Genomic DNA, 16,842 nt, shown 5'->3' with positions numbered 1-16,842 from the left:
TATGTGATATTATATAATCTGTATGTGATATTATATAATCTGTATGTGATATTATATAATCTGTATGTGATATTATATAATCGGTATGTAATGTAAAAAAGCAACAAAGCAATAAAATGAGACTAAGGTCTCATGCGCACGTCTATATTATGTATATATTCTGTTTTAGGACTGCCGTAGAAGTACATGAGGCATCTGCTGTGCCTCTGTATACCTCCAATTTCATACGGGGGCATACAGGGTTTTTTCTGTCGGATTGTTGCAAAAATTCTGGCACGCTCTATTGGACTCCATATGTCCGGAGGTATTTTCTGTAGCAGTGTATGGCAGCTGTATGGCAGTGTATAGAGGCTGTTTGGCAGTGTACAGAGGCTGTACCGCAGTGTCAGGGGCCTGTACGGCAGTGTATAGATGCTGTATGGCTCTGTACTAAGGACTCATACAGGCTTTATGCACAGAGCTCTGTCATGTGCGTGAGTTTTAACAGCACAAGTTATAAGAATAATGAAAGAACTTGAACACACTTTTAGACAGTCGCTTTTGTTTTGAAGAGGTCAGCAACTTTTCATTTTTTAAGCTGGTTAAAGACATTAGATGTACAGTATGTCCGCCGAATTCACCAACTTCAGCAGGAATGGCTGACCAACTAACGTGTACAGCGGCTTCCCGACTCTTCCTCAACGGCGGATGTTGGGGAGAGAATTGTCGGGCATGTTAAATTTCAACATGCCCGATCCTTTTCTTCCTTAGTAGACAAGCCGTTGTCAGAGAAGTCTGGCAGTGGCTCTCCCTTCTACCTGTTGAACACATATACATGCTCAGCTGAGCCTCGGGTGCATCTGTTTAGGGGAGTGGGGAGGAATGGCTGTCGACCAAACGATCAAATAAATTATGAGGTGTGCGCCTTTCCAATTTCATTGGCCCAAAATACATTTTCAATAAATATGAGCCATTAACTGAGCTGCATTTATCGCTTGTTTTTTTTCTTTCTTTTTTTGCAGCCTTTTCACATAAACTTTAATGCATGCGGCTCAGCGGCCATTTGCCCCTTCTGGCCCCGACATCCCTGGGTGTTAATGCCCGTATGGTTAGACCACTCCTATATGGGTATGGGTGTGTATATATATGAGTTGGTTGTTTTTTTTTTCTCGTTTTTTTTTTAGGTCACTTTTTGTTTTGAAAAAGCAAAATAAAAACTTAAGAAAAAAAACACTCATTTAAATACACTGTAAATAATAATAAACTAATAGGCCTTTAGATTTCACATCCAATTAGGAGCCAGGACTGCTGTCCTTTTTGAGGTCAGGTGACTGGACTGTGCCGGCCCACAGGGGCATAGCTAAAGGCTCATGGGCCCTGGTGAAAGAATTCAGCTTTGGCCCCCCTACCCATCCCCAACACCACCAGACACCTGCGCACGCCTATGCCCAGCTGCCTTGCCTGACAGACCCCATGAATGCCCCCACAGTATAATGCCCCCCATAGTATAAAGCCACCACACAGTATAATGCCCCCCACACAGTATAATGCCCCCATAGCTGACCATTACAGTATAATGCCCCATAGCTGCCCCCACAGTATAATGCCCCACAGTATAATGCCCCTATAGCTGCCCCCACAGTATATTGCCACCCATAGCTGCCACATACATTATAATACTCCCATACAGTATAATACCCCTCATAGCTGCCCCATGCACTATAATGCCCCATACAGTATAATGCCCCCATAACTGCCCCATATACCATAATGCCCCATACAGTACAATGCCCTCCATATCTGCCACTTACAGTATAATGCCCCCCCATAGCTGCCCCATACAGTATAATGCCTCTCATATAGTATAATGCCCTCCATATCTGCCACTTACAGTATAATGCCCCCCCCATAGCTGCCCCATACAGTATCATGCCCCCATACAGTATAATTCTCTCCATATCTGCCACTTACAGTATAATGCCCCCCATAGCTGCACCATACAGTATAATGCCCCCATAAAGGATAATGCCCTCCATAGCTGCCATTACAGTATAATTGCCCCCTATAGCTGCCCCATACTGTATAATGCCCTCCATAGCTGCCCCATACAGTATAATGCCCCCATACAGTATAATGCCCCTCTTAGCTGTCCCATACCCAGTATAATGCCCTCCATACAGTATAATGCCCCCTCAGCAGCTACCATATGAGCCCCTCCCATACCCAGTATAATGCCCCCACATGTACCTAATAGAAAAATAATAACATAATTACTTACCTATCCCTGTTCCCAAGACAGGTGAGGAGATCCTTCTCCTCCTCTGCACTGTGCTGTGAGTGACTCGGCGCAGACAGGCGCGATGACGTCACTACATCGCGGCTGCCTGCGCCGAGCCGCTCGCGGTACAGTGAATTTGAACCCAAATAAATTTGCGTCCTTCGGAAGCAGACTCAGTTGGCAGCGGGACCAGTGCCGTCACTGACTCAGGTCAGGTGACCGGACGGATCCACTCTTGGGCCGACACATACCGACCTCACTCAGGCCGCCGCCATAATTGGCTCCGTCCGCCGTTCTCCTAAGGGGGGATTCACACGAGCGTGATTTGGCAGCGTGTAGGCCGCGTGGTTTTCGCGCGGCACGCAATGCCCTATAGAAGTCTATGGGGCAGTACACACAGTCCGTGTATTTTGCGCAGCGTTTATTCGCTGCGCAAAATACGCGACAGGTTCAATAACTCTGCGTATTTCACGCATCACGCACCCATTGAAGTCAATGGGTGCGTGAAAACCAGGCAGGTCGCACGGAACTCTTCCGTGCGAACCGACTGAAACAGCGCACGAGCTGTCAAAAGGATGAATGGAAACAGAAAAGCACCATGTGCTTTTCTGTTCCCAAGCATCCAAACGGAGTGTCTTTGCGAGGAGCGAACCCCGACAACCGAAGCTAACTTCACCGGGTTCGGCCAAACTCGTTTTGGCCGAACCCGGCAAAAAAAATTCCGGTCCGCGACGTCGGGAGACATTCACTGTGCATGGTGCTGAAAGAGTTAAACTGTTTCAGCACCATGGACAGTGACTTGCGATCCCAAAATACATGAACCTGTAAAAAAAAACGAAGTTCTAACTTACCGATTACTCCTGTCTCCTTCCTGCAGTCCGACCTCCCAGGATGACACTTCAGTTCAAGTGACAGCTCCAGCCAATCACAGGGCAAGCACAGGCTGCAGCCAATCACAGGCTGCAGCAGTCACTTGGACTGCCGCGTCATCCAGGGAGGTGGGGCCCGATGTCAAGAGAGGCGTGTCACCAAGGACGCGTCACCAAGGCAACGGCCGGGAAGTTCTCGGTAAGTACGAACTTTATCTTTTTTTTTTTACAGGTTTTTCGCTGTTGTGTTCGGCATTCACTGTCGAGGGTGCTGAAAGATTTAGCTCTTTCAGCACCTTGGACAGTGACGGGCGTCGACAAGCCTCATCTCTATGATGCCGGCTGCGTGAAAATCACGCAGCCGCGCATCAGACACGCATGACACACGCAGCTGTCAAATGTTTTTTGCGCTCGCAAAACGTTGCGTTGTTTGCGCGCGCAAAAACGCAACGTTCGTGTGAATCTGCCCTAAATGTGAGTGAGTAGGGGGGCTCACATGGCAGCGGCGGTCAGAGTGAGGTCGGGCCAGACCAAATGATCCCACGGGCCTTATACGGCCCGCGGGACGGACGTTCAACACCCCATACATATTGTAATGAGCTGAGCACCTGTGTGTCCATCACATGACCATGGACAGAATTTTATTTACTGGAAGTAAACACTGAATGTTCTTACGGAATAACAGCAAGCAGAGATCTTGAAAACCATGAGGAATTAATAGAGAAAGTATATTGGAAAAAATTATAACTATTTAATTATACAAAAAATAATAATAAAAATTTGCTGAAACCGAGCAACCCCTAAATAAAGTTTAATAGGAGGACCAAAATGGTAAACCTGGGGGCTTTCATTAGCCCTCCTGACAGAGGGGGCCTTCTCTCCAAGCTAAGGGTATGTGCACACACACTAATTACGTCCGTAATTTACGGACGTATTTCGGCCGCAAGTAGTGGACCGAACACAGTGCAGGGAGCCGGGCTCCAAGCATCATACTTATGTACGATGCTAGGAGTCCCTGCCTCGCTTCAGGACAACTGTCCCGTACTGAAAACATGATTACAGTACGGGACAGTTGTCCTGCAGCGAGGCAGGGACTCCTAGCATCGTACATAACTATGATGCTAGGAGCCCGGCTCCCTGCACTGAGTTCGGTCCGGTACTTGCGGCCGAAATACGTCCGTCAATTACGGACGTAATTAGTGTGTGTGCACATACCCTAACAGTTAAGATGTCACGTTTATTATTAATTGCGGCATCTAAGCAGTTAAACAGCTGGAGTTAGGGATATCACTGATCCCGGCTGTTAGAGCAGGGTGTTAGCTGTAATATACACCTGACACCCATTACGTATGGAGTCACCTCTACTCCTAAGCCTGCTCCATACTTCCCCCTACGACTTTTGTTGTACATAGAAGGCAAATGTCGGGAAGGGGAATAATGAGGAAAACATGTATTTTGTCAAATATATGTCAGGAGAGATGACCGGTCCTCTTCTACTGAACTTCATCACCAACACATATGACAGCTTATGGTCATTTACTTACTGGCATCATCCATGAAGTCAAAGTCATTCCTCAGCTCGCTGTTTGGAAGGTGGTACAGGTCCGGGTTAGCAAGGGCACTCAGCAGTATAAGAAGGACCACAGAATTTATTATCTGTCAACAAAAAACTGTGTTATAATGTACAGTCTGGATATATATTCTTATATAAGAAAGTTTTTTGAAGAAATTCCAATAACCAAGTAACTAAGTATATATATATATATATATATATATATATATTTTTTTTTTTTTAAAGTCATCATAACACATGTTTTTATTCAATATACCTGAATGTGATCAAGTTACAGCACTACATTATATGCGTCCTGTAATATCCACATACCATACTATCTGGTAATACTATGTATACAAGATTAAACTTGGCCAGCGTCCAGATAAATACATGTAACCCGCCCCACAGAGGTCACCGCTCCAATCCAGGTTATTAATCCTCTTTCAGATTATAAAACAAGATAAACATCTTCATGGTTGGGACATTTCAGAAAATTAAGCTATAAATAATTTCGGAGGTTTTACGGCATTGTAGATAATGGCCAGTAATACAATCGAGTCATTTTTCAGCAAATCAGAATCAAGTGTATAAAATATTTCATTGTTCTTGTTATTTTAAATTTTAGCAAGTCAATATAATCTGCAGGGCAGCAAAGGAGAGAGGATGTTAGTGCCAATAAGAAATTATCCACTTCTAGAACCAAGGAGAGGATTCAGGAATTTTATCCCACAAGGAGAACGCATCAGAAAAGGAGCAAATACACAAATGAACTAATTGAATAAATCCGAATTAAAATCAGTAAAGTGAAAAAAGAATGGAAAACAATAGAAGATATAGGAATTAGTAGTTTAGTTACTGATGCAGCAGAGGTGGATTTGACAATAAAATATCGCTGAGTTTTTCATTTGGCCAAACTTTTTTACTCAGTTATTACAATGAATAAAGAAAAACAAAACTGAGTGTCAGCACCTCCCTTCCCCATTAGTCTTATAAATGATTTTACCCATATTTACAAGATGTAAGGTGGTAACCTGTACCCTGCTTGGTTTTCTGTCAGTCTGGGTATGGGCTACTGCCATGTTTTGCCCCTATCACCTTGCAGTATATATTATCCGTAAGGTCTAATAGGATATTTGTGAATCATCCCATAAGAAATAGATCCTAGTGGCGAGTAATTGGCTCCAGAGTTACCTCCACATTGGACTGTCTTCAGATGGACTTTTGGGGCCCACGAGAGGATACTATGGTACACTGGTGGGCCGTCCGACCCTGCTCTGAAGCACAAACTGCTACTCTAAGGCTGGATTCACACGAGCGTGGAGTTTTTGCGCACGCAAAAACGCAGCATTTTGCGTGCGCAAAAACCACTTACCAGCTCCGTGTGGCAGCAGCATATGATGCGCGGCTGCGTGATTTTCGTGCAGCCGCCATCATTATGACACTCCATTTGGATGTTTGTAAACAGAAAAGCACGTGGGGCTTTTCTGTTTACATTCATCCTTTTGACAGCTGTTGCGTGAATCACGCGCGTCCCACGGAAGTGCTTCCGTGCGGCATGCGTGGTTTTCACGCACCCATTGACTTCAATGGGTGCGTGACTCGCACAAAACGCCGAAAGAACGGACATGTCGTGACTTTTTTTTAGCGGACTCACGCTGAGTAAAAATCACGCACATGTCCGCACAGCCCCATAGACTAATATAGGTCCGTGCGACGCGCGTGAAAATCACGCGCGTTGCACGGACGTAATTCCCGTTCGTCTGAATAAAGCCTAAGGGTACGTGCACACGATAAGTGGCTTTTACGTCTGAAAAGACAGACTGTTTTCAGGAGAAAACGGCTGCGTCGTTTCATACGTAAAAGCTCCTCCTCGCATTATGCGAGGCGTCTTTGACGCTCGTAAATCTTGAGCTGCTCTTCAATGACTTCAATGAAGAACGGCTCAAATTACGTTGCAAAGAAGTTTCCTGCACTTCTTTGCCGAGGCAGTCGTTTTACGCGTCGTCTTTTGACAGCTGTCAAACGACGACGCGTAAATGACAGGTCATCGGCACAGTACGTCGGCAAACCCATTCAAATGAATGGGCAGATGTTTGCCGACGTATTGGAGCCGTATTTTCAGGCGTAAATTGAGGCATAATACGCCTCGTTTACGCCTGAAAATAGGTCGTGTGAACCCAGCCTAACAAGTGAAATACTGTGTAGACTTAGGGAAGAAGTGAAAAGAAACATTTATGAGTACATATAGGTTTTATTGTTTGGGTGCAGATAGATAGGTTAGATAGATAGATAGATAGATAGATAGATAGATAGATAGATAGATAGATAGATAGATAGATAGATAGATAGATAGATAGATAGATAGATAGATAGATAGATAGATAGATAGATAGATAGATAGATAGATAGAAAAGTCTCAAAAAAGGAGCACATAGGATTTCAAGAATCACATTAGATATCTCTAAAAAAAGATCTTTCCCTAATTTAAGGTATGGTTACACTGGCCACTTACCCTTCTCATTTTCCCTTTGAATGCCTCAATCAGCTTTGATCTTGGCAGTCAAGGGATCAGAGGTTAGAGCAGGGCTGCGGCTTTATATTACAGCCGTTGCCCTGCTCCTGATCACAATTGCTGTGATTGTGTGATCAACATGATGTGATGCGGCCGGTGCAGCATTAATGAGCGGCGGCTCATTAGAGAACATTGTGGGCGCTGTGCTGTGCACGTGACATGTTCTCTATCATACTAGTGACTAAATTCATGTATTACAATACTAAGCTGTGCGACTGCACAGCTTAGTATTGTAATACATGAATTCACATTACTGAACCGTTTGCGGGGTCATGGTATCTAAAATAGTATTTGATGCATCGTGCAACCTATTTATCATCATATGGCGCTCTGATCGTTCTTTGATGTTTCTGAAAATTGTTCATTCAAATAAAGTCTATCGTCGTCTACTTAACCTGCTATATATATATATTTATATTTAATTGTGAACATATACTGTATATGTATCTATACCAGAGTCTCAATCTCAAGCATTGTTTTGTCAGCAGCATCACATCAGCAAGAAAAATCACACCATTAGCGGTAGTTAATTAAGCCCAGAATGTGATTCCATGATAGTGAGACAAGACCGTCTCGTGATACTAAGAAACGCTGAACTGTCACCTTTCAGATGAATCAGTAGCATTAATCTCACTCACCGCGCTTGTAAACAAATTGCTCATTCCATAGATGACAAATAACAGTAGAATTTCTGCCTGTTAAAGGACAAATATACTGCAGCATTGAGGCATGAAGCATGACGGTGAAATACACTCTATAGTCTTAGGGTATACATACACCTAGAAGGACTGGCAGCTTATCCTTGTGGGATACCTGCAAACAATATAGTAATCTCTAAGGGGGTCAACCCAGTACGTACCCACTGACTAAGTATATAGACAGTGGCGGACGGGGGCCCGTAGCAATGATAAAAAAAGATGTTGCTTTCAGGTGCTGCTTGACACCACTATACTCATAAAACAGAAGGTTCTGGTCTTATCACCACTCCCTTGGTCTTACCACCTATTCAATTGGGAACATGTCCAACAGGGAATGGGCTCTCTCTCCCTAGGGCATAGCTCCCAACTGTCCCGGATTCCGGGCGGTGTCCCGCTGTCCCGAGCGGCTGGGAGTATGTCACGCTGTAAACCTAATTCTGAAGCAGGGAGCCATCAGCTCCCTGCTTCAGAATAAGTTCAGAGCGGAGGAGCAGAGGGAGCTTTACCGCTCGCCGAGGAATCCCTGGGCACAGCGCTACTTTAAGCGCTGTGCTCGGGAAGCCCTTGACGTTACTGTCCATATATGGACAGTGACTTCAGTGGCTACTCCTGGAGCGGAATCCCTGGCCAGAGTCAGCAACGGGGATTCCGCTCAAGGATTAGCCACTGACGTCACTGTCCATATATTGACAGTACCGTTAAGGGCTTCCCCAAGCACAGCGCTTAATGTACCAGTGCCAATTATCTGGCCGGGGATTCCGCTCCTAGAGGACACCCCTGAGATCACTGTCCATATATGCACAGACAAAATAGAGACTATGCAGCACTTCCAAAATACATAGGGATTTATTCACCCACCAGTGCGACGTTTCAGTCCAGTTGGACCTTGAGTAAGGTCCCACTGGACTGAAACACCGCACTGGTGGCTGAATAAATCCCTATGTATTTTGGAAGTGCTACCTCGTCTCTATTTTGTCTGTGGATACCTGCTGTGGGACTTTGGATTGGGTCCCTCTGAGGCTTGCACCCAGCATTTTTTACATCTTTCTCCGGTGCTGTGACAACCACATTTTTGTCTGTCCATATATGGACATTGAATTCAGGGGCTCCTCTTGGAGCGGAATCCCTGGCCAGAGTCGGCAATGGGGATTTCGCTCAAGGAGTAGCCACTGACGTCACTGTATATATTTGGACAGTGACTTCAGGGATTCCCTCTAGGAGCACTTTGTCACTATCTACAAGGGCACTGGCACTAGGGGTGTAAAGGATCTGCCAGACACAGCTTCTGTGTCGATGCCCGTGGTTAGTCAGTCTGCACCTGCTCCTAAGTCTGATAGAGTGACTCCTTCTTCTACCACCCAGGCTGGGAGGCTGAGGAGTGAGAGAGCCTATCACAGCCTGGCCAGACGGAGCTAGCTCCCGCCCTCTGTCTATTTATACCTTAATTTCCTGCTTCTCCTTTGCCTGTGATTCTGCTTGTTTCCTGGCTCTGCTGCTGCTTCTTGTACTATTTGTCCTCTGCTTCATATTGACCCTGGCTTTACTGACTACTCTCTTGCTCGGCGTTTGGTACCTCGTACACTCCTGGTTTGACTCGGCTCATTCACTACTCTTGTAGCTCACGGTGTTGCCGTGGGCATCTGCCCCTTTTCCCTTAGCTTCTTTGTACCCTTGTCTGTCTGTCTGTCGTGCACATAGTGAGAGTAGGGACCGTCGCCCAGTTGTACGCCGTCGCCTAGGACGGGCCATTGCAAGTAGGCAGGGACTGAGTGGCGGGTAGATTAGGGCTCACCTGTCTGTCTCCCTACCCCGTCATTACAAGGGGAAGCTAAGGGGGCATTATACTGTATGGGGCAGCTATGGGGGCATTATGCTGTATGGGGCAGCTATGGGGGCATTATGCAGTATAGGAGAATTTGTTTGGGCGTTATAAATCATGGGGGCATCTGTATGGGCATTATACTGCATGGGAGAATCTGTGTGGGCATTATACTGTACAGGTGCATCTATGGGGCAGTATATTGTATGGGTGCATCTATGGGGCATTATACTGTATGGTGGCAGCTAGAGGGCATTATACTGTGTGGGGGCAGCTATTTGGTATTCTACTGTGTGGGAGGCACTATGGGCGTATGATACTATGTGGGTTGAATCAGGTGTGTATGTGCAGGGATCAGGTAGGATTAGAGGCCTGGCTTAAAAGAAAAACAAATTGACGCGACGCGCTGCGCACGCGCATCAGTTGTCCCTCTTTGTGATACTTGAAAGTTGGGAGGTATGCCCTAGGGACCCCATAGCAGCCTCATGGGCTGCCTTTATGTCCTTGGATATTGCACTCGCAACTAGGTGGTAGTTTGGCAGAGCATCTAGTGAAAATTCAAATTGTCCATGGTCCAGTCTATGGTCCAGCAGTAACCGGAAACAACCTTTGGGGTCACTGAATGACTAGCTGGCATTCAGTAGCTTTAATATATTCACGATGAATGGAAAATGTCTCCGCTATGTGTTGCACCCTAACCTAGCGACACACCAGCAGAAACTACAGTGTCTCCGTTCAATAGAAAGAAAGCGTGGAACTTTTTATAGCACAGATCCTACCCTTATTCATAGAAATTTATCACCTTCATCTTTCCTTATAAATGCAGGTTTCGGGATCTTGCAGTAAGTAAGATTTACGGTTTCCCAGCTTTGTTAATGAGAAGTGTGCATTAAATTGTGTTCAGCAGAACTAATGGAACTGCACTGACGGCCAATAGGTACTTATTGCTAATGAAAACTGTCTAGAAAGTGTGTATAGGACAAGGACAGCACAAAGTGATATTTACCAGTTATTTATGGCCATCACTGAGTATTTCTCAAGGGGAATTGACTACAAGTGAAAGGATTTTACAGATCTACTGTATGTACTAGAGCTCGCTACCAAGCAAGAATGACTAGATTGGAGTCATGGATGCAGCAACTGTATTCATCTAAGGCTCTGTGCACACTGGCATCATGGCTTCCATTTATGATGGAAGACATGGTGCTGTGCCGGATCCGTTGTACGACGGATCCAAACGACGACCGACAGACCCCATTGGCATAATAGAGTGTGTCTGGGTTCAGTTGAGGATTTTGACAGCAAGAACAGCTCTGCATGTTGAGCTCCTTTTGCCATCAAAAGTGACAGAAACCTCGACAGAACCCCCGAGCAAGGCTTGTAGCACGTGTGTACCGATCCTTACTGTTAATTTTTTTTTATTGGGCCCCCAACCATATTAAGTAGTGCAGCACAGTTTCAGGCCTTCAGTATCCTTAAAGTATGACAAGTCTTGTCCAAGCACAAAGCATCTTAAAGTTATATAAAGTGATCCCCAAAAACAAGCACTGAACAAATGATTAAGTGTATCCAGCTTGTATCACAATCCCAACCAAAGACACGGAACAAATTGTTTCATAAAATTTACAAAAATAAAGCATAAAGCAGATGATTTATTTCCCTCATGGATATATACAAAAAACATGACTTTGCTCTTTTATAGAATGTCACATTGATAATGAATACACAGAAAGATGTTCTCCTTCTGCGCCACAGTAAGCGACATAGAGCGGAGGGGGGGGGGGGTGTTCAAGAGCTCTCTTGGGGGTTTTGCTTTTTATAGGTTATCTCTTTGATGTAAGGATAAATGGAAAGGTACAAGAGACATCCAGAGGACAAACAAAAGCCTGGAGCTGACACAGCAGTCCATTAGACACTGTATGAATAGTAATCTAGAAGGTGAATCAAAAGCCATTAAATTCAGAATGCATTCTCTTAAATAACTGCTGTTTAGATACACTGGCTTGTGGTGTCCTGGAGAGGTCGCTATATATCGTGATTGGTTGCAGCAGTCACATGGGATGAAATGTCACCCCTGGAGGCCGGGCTGGATGCAGGAGCAAAGAATTCTGGGTAAGTATAATCTTTTTTTCCTGAGTTGCGAGAATCGCAGCTTTTCCGCCGCAAAAATCTCAACAACTGCTAATTGTGGCTTGTTCTGCCTCCCCTTTGAATTCAATGGGGAAAAACTCGCAACAAAAAAGCAGCGATTATGCAAATACAGTTGACATGCTGCGGATTAAAAAAACGCACCGTAGGTCAATTTCTGAGCGGTTTATCCGCTTATCAATCACGCCGCATGTGGATGATATTTGTTCAAATCTCATCCACTCTGCTGCAACTGAATTATGCTGCGGATTTTGCGCAACGACATACATTGCAGAAAATCCGCAGTATTTGTGCTAGGTGTAAACTTACCCTAAAGGTGGCCATACACTTTAGATGTTGGCCATGTGTAAGGGGCCGTTCACATATGTCCGGCGTCAGCTTCAGTGTACCTCCGGTGTTTTGAAGAAAAGCCAGAGGCAAACTGATGCTAGAATGGATCCCATAGTTTCTATGGGATCTGTTCTGGCACGGAGGACATCAGTTGTGGCGCCGTACAGGGATATCCTTTCCACCAAGAAAGTGGGAGGAAGGATGTTTTATTTGGTGGGTTGGAGGGGATTTGGTCCAGAAGAGAGGTCTTGGGAACCAGAGGAGAACATGAATGCCCCTGTCCTCGTGAAGAGATTTCTCTCCCGCTCTGGCCCCAAGAAGAGGGGACATAAGAGGGGGATACTGTAACGTCTATGGCCGCGGACCGTCGTTCAGACTTACACTCTGACGGCCGCGGCCATGGACGTCTGTGTTCTCGGCGGCATCTCCCTCCAGGGAGACGCCGGCACTCACTTCCAGGTTCTGAGACTGTTTCCCAAAGTGTGCGCGCACTGCCTTAAAGGGCCAGTACGCGTCCAGTTGTTAAAAATCGGTAATTAGCCCAGAATGCTGCTGGACTATAAAAAAGGATCTGCCCACTTGATCTTTGCCTGAGCGTTTTTGTATACCTAAATTTGTCTTGCAAATGGTCTAGTAGTGTTTTAAAGTTCGCAGTGTTACCCGTTCCTGCTGCCTGTACTCTGTATCCCGTGCTACCATGCCTCTGTGCCATCTACAGTGAAAGTCAAGTCGTGTCTTCCGCTGCATCTACTGTGCCATCTACAGTGAAAGTCAAGTTGTGTCACCGCTACTGTCTACATTGCCTCAGGTACCCTTTCTGGACTATAGACATTGTATTGTACCTAGTTGGCCAGCTGCTATCCCGCTACGCGTTACTGCCCAGTGGGTCCACACCCCGCGCCGTGACAAGATTCATCTGGGAGAGCCGATACGCCCAGTATGACCGCATAGGTCACACACCCCAAAGGTGGCACAAGCAAAAAACTGCAAATGGGTTGGGTTGCAGTTTAGGCAATGAAGCTGCGATAAGGTTGACTTGAATGTAGAAGTATTTCTTTTTCATTCTTATATAACCAATAATGTATTTTTACAATCAGAGTTAATCCGACCATACTACATACTCTTCCCTACTAAGTTTATATAATAGTCTATAACAGCACTACCTGCAAGTAGGAGAACTTTTGGCTGGTCCGGGAGGACTCCCTATTTTCTGGGAGTCTCTGGGAGAATGTGCAAGCCTTCTAATTTTGCAACTTTATTCTAGCTGGACAACAAAGTGATGACCAACTGCGCAAGTCTCTGTACATAACGTAAGATGTGAGATTGTAGAAAAAGTAGGCAAGTATTTATTATCATTCAACCATGCAACTTTGTGAGGTTGTAAAGCATGTGATGTAGGACATATATAATATAGACATTAGATTTTTGTTGGCAGATCATGCCGATTTTTCTAAGGGCTAGGCAGCAGGGCTGGGAGGAGGGGTATGCGGAGTAGACTGTCATCTAGTTTGCTGTTAAAGGAGAGGGGCGCTATTAATTTATTTTAAAAAACTACTGCTCATTGAAGGGGGGCACATAAGCCTATTGAATGAATGAATGACAGCTAGCATGCTAAACACCAGGGACTAAGGTTGGTTAGGATAGGTGCAGTCTAAAATTTCTGCCTTAGGCACACATGGAGCTTGTCTTACCCCTGAATAGTATAGGCTCACTATAAGGCCTCGTTCACATCTGCGTTTAAGGCTCTGTTAGGGGCCTCCGTCGCTGACTCGGCTGAGAATACTGGAAACAATAGCGCAGCATGCTGCGCTATTGTTTCTGCTAAAACCACAGACACCCTGACGGAAACTCGACGGAACCCATTAAAGTCAATGGGTTCCATTGGCCGCTGGTGGTGTCCATTATGCAACAGAACCTGCGCTTCCAATTTTTCCGGGGTTCTGTTCTTCTGACAATGCAGAACAACAAAAAGCCGAACGCTTGTGTGAACCCAGTCTAAGTATTGCAGAAAAAATGTATCAGACCTACCTCAAGAAATAATAGTAGGCCCAGAGGTGACTGCAGAGAAAATGTGTGTGTATATATATATATATATATATATATATATATAGGTATTTAAAAAAAGAAGATCTTGCAGCACTCCAATAGGCAAAAAGGTGTGATTTATTCAATCCACATAAAAAAAAGTGCAATGTTTCAGTCCTGCAATAGGACCTTTTCTCAAGCATCTCATGCTTGAGAAAGGTACCTGTATTTAATCCAAGGATCAGGGCTACTTGCTGAGCACCCAGTCTTTTACATATACATATACCTTGTCGTGGGGTGAGTGTGGCTGTTTTTCTATGGTGTGTGTGTGTGTGTGTGTGTGTGTGTATATATATATATATATATATATATATATATATATATATCTCTCTCTCAATGAAAGGTCCTCTGTAAGGGACGAACATTCAAAGAGACTATGCCCATATGTTTTAATTTGTTAGGAGGAAAAACTTTGTCTCTTGCATTATATATATATTGTTGGGATCTGTGCTTGGCTTTATTCAGCGTCGGTCTGACCCAACGGAGGACCGGAGGATCCTCCGGTGGGCCCAGGCAACGAGTTGCTTTTATTCAGCAGCGGAGTAGAGAGACATTGTCTCCCTGCCCCACTGCTTACTCTTGTAGACAGGGCCGGCGTTAGGGCCCACTGCCGACTATAGCAGCCATAGCGGCTGCTATGGGCCCCATAGCATGAGGAGACCCACAATGCCCGGCACATAAATGTTATGTGCCGGGCGGCACGGTCCCCCTCATGCCCGGTGGCATCGCAAGCACTGGAGGGGGCCCCGGTGCTAGCGACTGCCACATTCACTTGTATCTGTGTCCTCCGGACACAGATACAATGGAAAAGTATAGGCTGCAGGCCACGTTAGGCCTGCAGTCTATAATACGCTGTGACGGAATCCCTGCGCAGGCCGGTGTGATGAAGTCATTGCATCCCGCTGGCCTATGCAAGGGTCCCGTTTGAGATGGTGGAGCTCTCCGTCCGTCGTGGGAACAGGGCTAGGTAAGCACAAATCTTTTAGTTGGGGGGGCTGGCTGTGTGGCGCTATATACAAGGGGTGGTGTGGCACTATCTACTGGAGGGCTGTAGGGCACTATCTACTAGGGGGCTGTGAGGCACTATCTACTAGGAGGGGCGGTCTGGCATTATCTACTGGGGGGCCTGTGTGGCATTATCTACTGGGGGGCTGTGTGTCACTATCTACTGGGGGGGGCTGTGTGGCACTATCTACTGGGGGGGCTGTGTGGCACTATCTACTGGGGGGTGCTGTGTGGCACTATCTACTGGGGGTGCTGTGTGGCACTATCTACTGGGGGTGCTGTGTGGCACTATCTACTGGGGGGCTGGGGAGCACTATCTACAGGGGGCTGTGTGTCAATATCTACTGGGGGGCTGTGTCAATATCTACTGGGGGAGCTGTGTGGCACTATCTACTGGGGGGGCTGTGTGGCACTATTTACTGGGAGGGGGCTGTGTGGCATGCGTGACCCTCTCTCTACTGGTCTCTGCCTGGATTCTGTGGTCAGTTCTAGATATAGGTGCGGGTCCAAGAGCTGGGACCTGCATCTATCAGACATTTTTGCCATTTCCTGTGTATATGACATAAATGTCTAAGATGGGAAAACTCCTTTAAGTTATATGGTCTGCAGAGCGCTAGTGTAGGACTGGTGTCTACCACTATATGGTCACTATGTGGTGGTGGTGGTGGTAATATTGGTCTTTGGTTTACTACACACATTTTACTACACAATTAAGAGTGGTCGCATTATTTCTATATAGCTGATGGGTGGACCCTAAGGATTATTTCCTCTGGTGAGCCCAAGGTACTCCAGTACGACACTGGCTTTATTGCAGTTCAAAAAGGGCTTATCCTGCATACAAGACTGGCAGCATACAAACAATACAAACCTGGCCTGTCTTGGCACTAACTAGACAGCAGGTTTCCTGTCAATCCTATTTGTCATTCCATAGACATCCAGGCCCGGAGAACAGACTTAACAAAAGCCTCAGCAAGGAACCTAAAGATGATATTACACGGCCCGACGTGGGCGGGGTAAACGAGCACTTATCATCGAGACAGCATGTTGATCGGCTCTCGTTTGCTACATTCACAAGGAACTAGTATGGAAAGGAGCGCTTGTTACTACGATCGATCGTCCTCATACATTTCTATCATGTCTGCAGCACGTCTACCTGTTTACACAGGAAGATATGCTGCCGACACCGATAATAGTTTTGCCATTTAAAACGGAGCAATCAGCCAATGAACTAGCTTTTGCTCGTTCATTGGCTGATCGTTGCCTTGTTTACACAAAAAGGGCCTTAACTTTCCTCATCTCACCAAATTTAACCCGCCCGGTAAAAATACCTCCCCACCAGTGGTTTCCCAGCCTCAGGCTTACTATTTACAGTGGATATAAAAAGTCTACACACCCCTGTTAAAGTGCCAGGTTTTTGTCATGTCAAAAAATCAGTACAAGATTAATCATTTAAGAACTTTTTCCACCTTTAATGTCACCTATAATCTGTACAATTGTATTGAAA

At 45.6% G+C, this 16,842-nt stretch overlaps 1 protein-coding gene across 1 annotated transcript in view; it reads right to left on the bottom strand.

The window, feature by feature from the left end:
- LAPTM4B (lysosomal protein transmembrane 4 beta) overlaps positions 1-16,842 on the bottom strand; it is a 79,680-nt gene that overhangs the window by 46,965 nt on the left and 15,873 nt on the right. Inside the window, exon 2 of the mRNA XM_075828043.1 lies at positions 4,671-4,782. Within this exon, the coding sequence (XP_075684158.1) occupies positions 4,671-4,782 (112 nt within the window). The remainder of the gene's footprint in view (positions 1-4,670; positions 4,783-16,842) is intronic.

This window comes from Rhinoderma darwinii, chromosome 5 (genome assembly GCF_050947455.1).
Source record: "Rhinoderma darwinii isolate aRhiDar2 chromosome 5, aRhiDar2.hap1, whole genome shotgun sequence".
Taxonomy (NCBI): Eukaryota; Metazoa; Chordata; class Amphibia; order Anura; family Rhinodermatidae; genus Rhinoderma; species Rhinoderma darwinii.
This window is presented reverse-complemented; position numbering and strand designations above follow the sequence as displayed.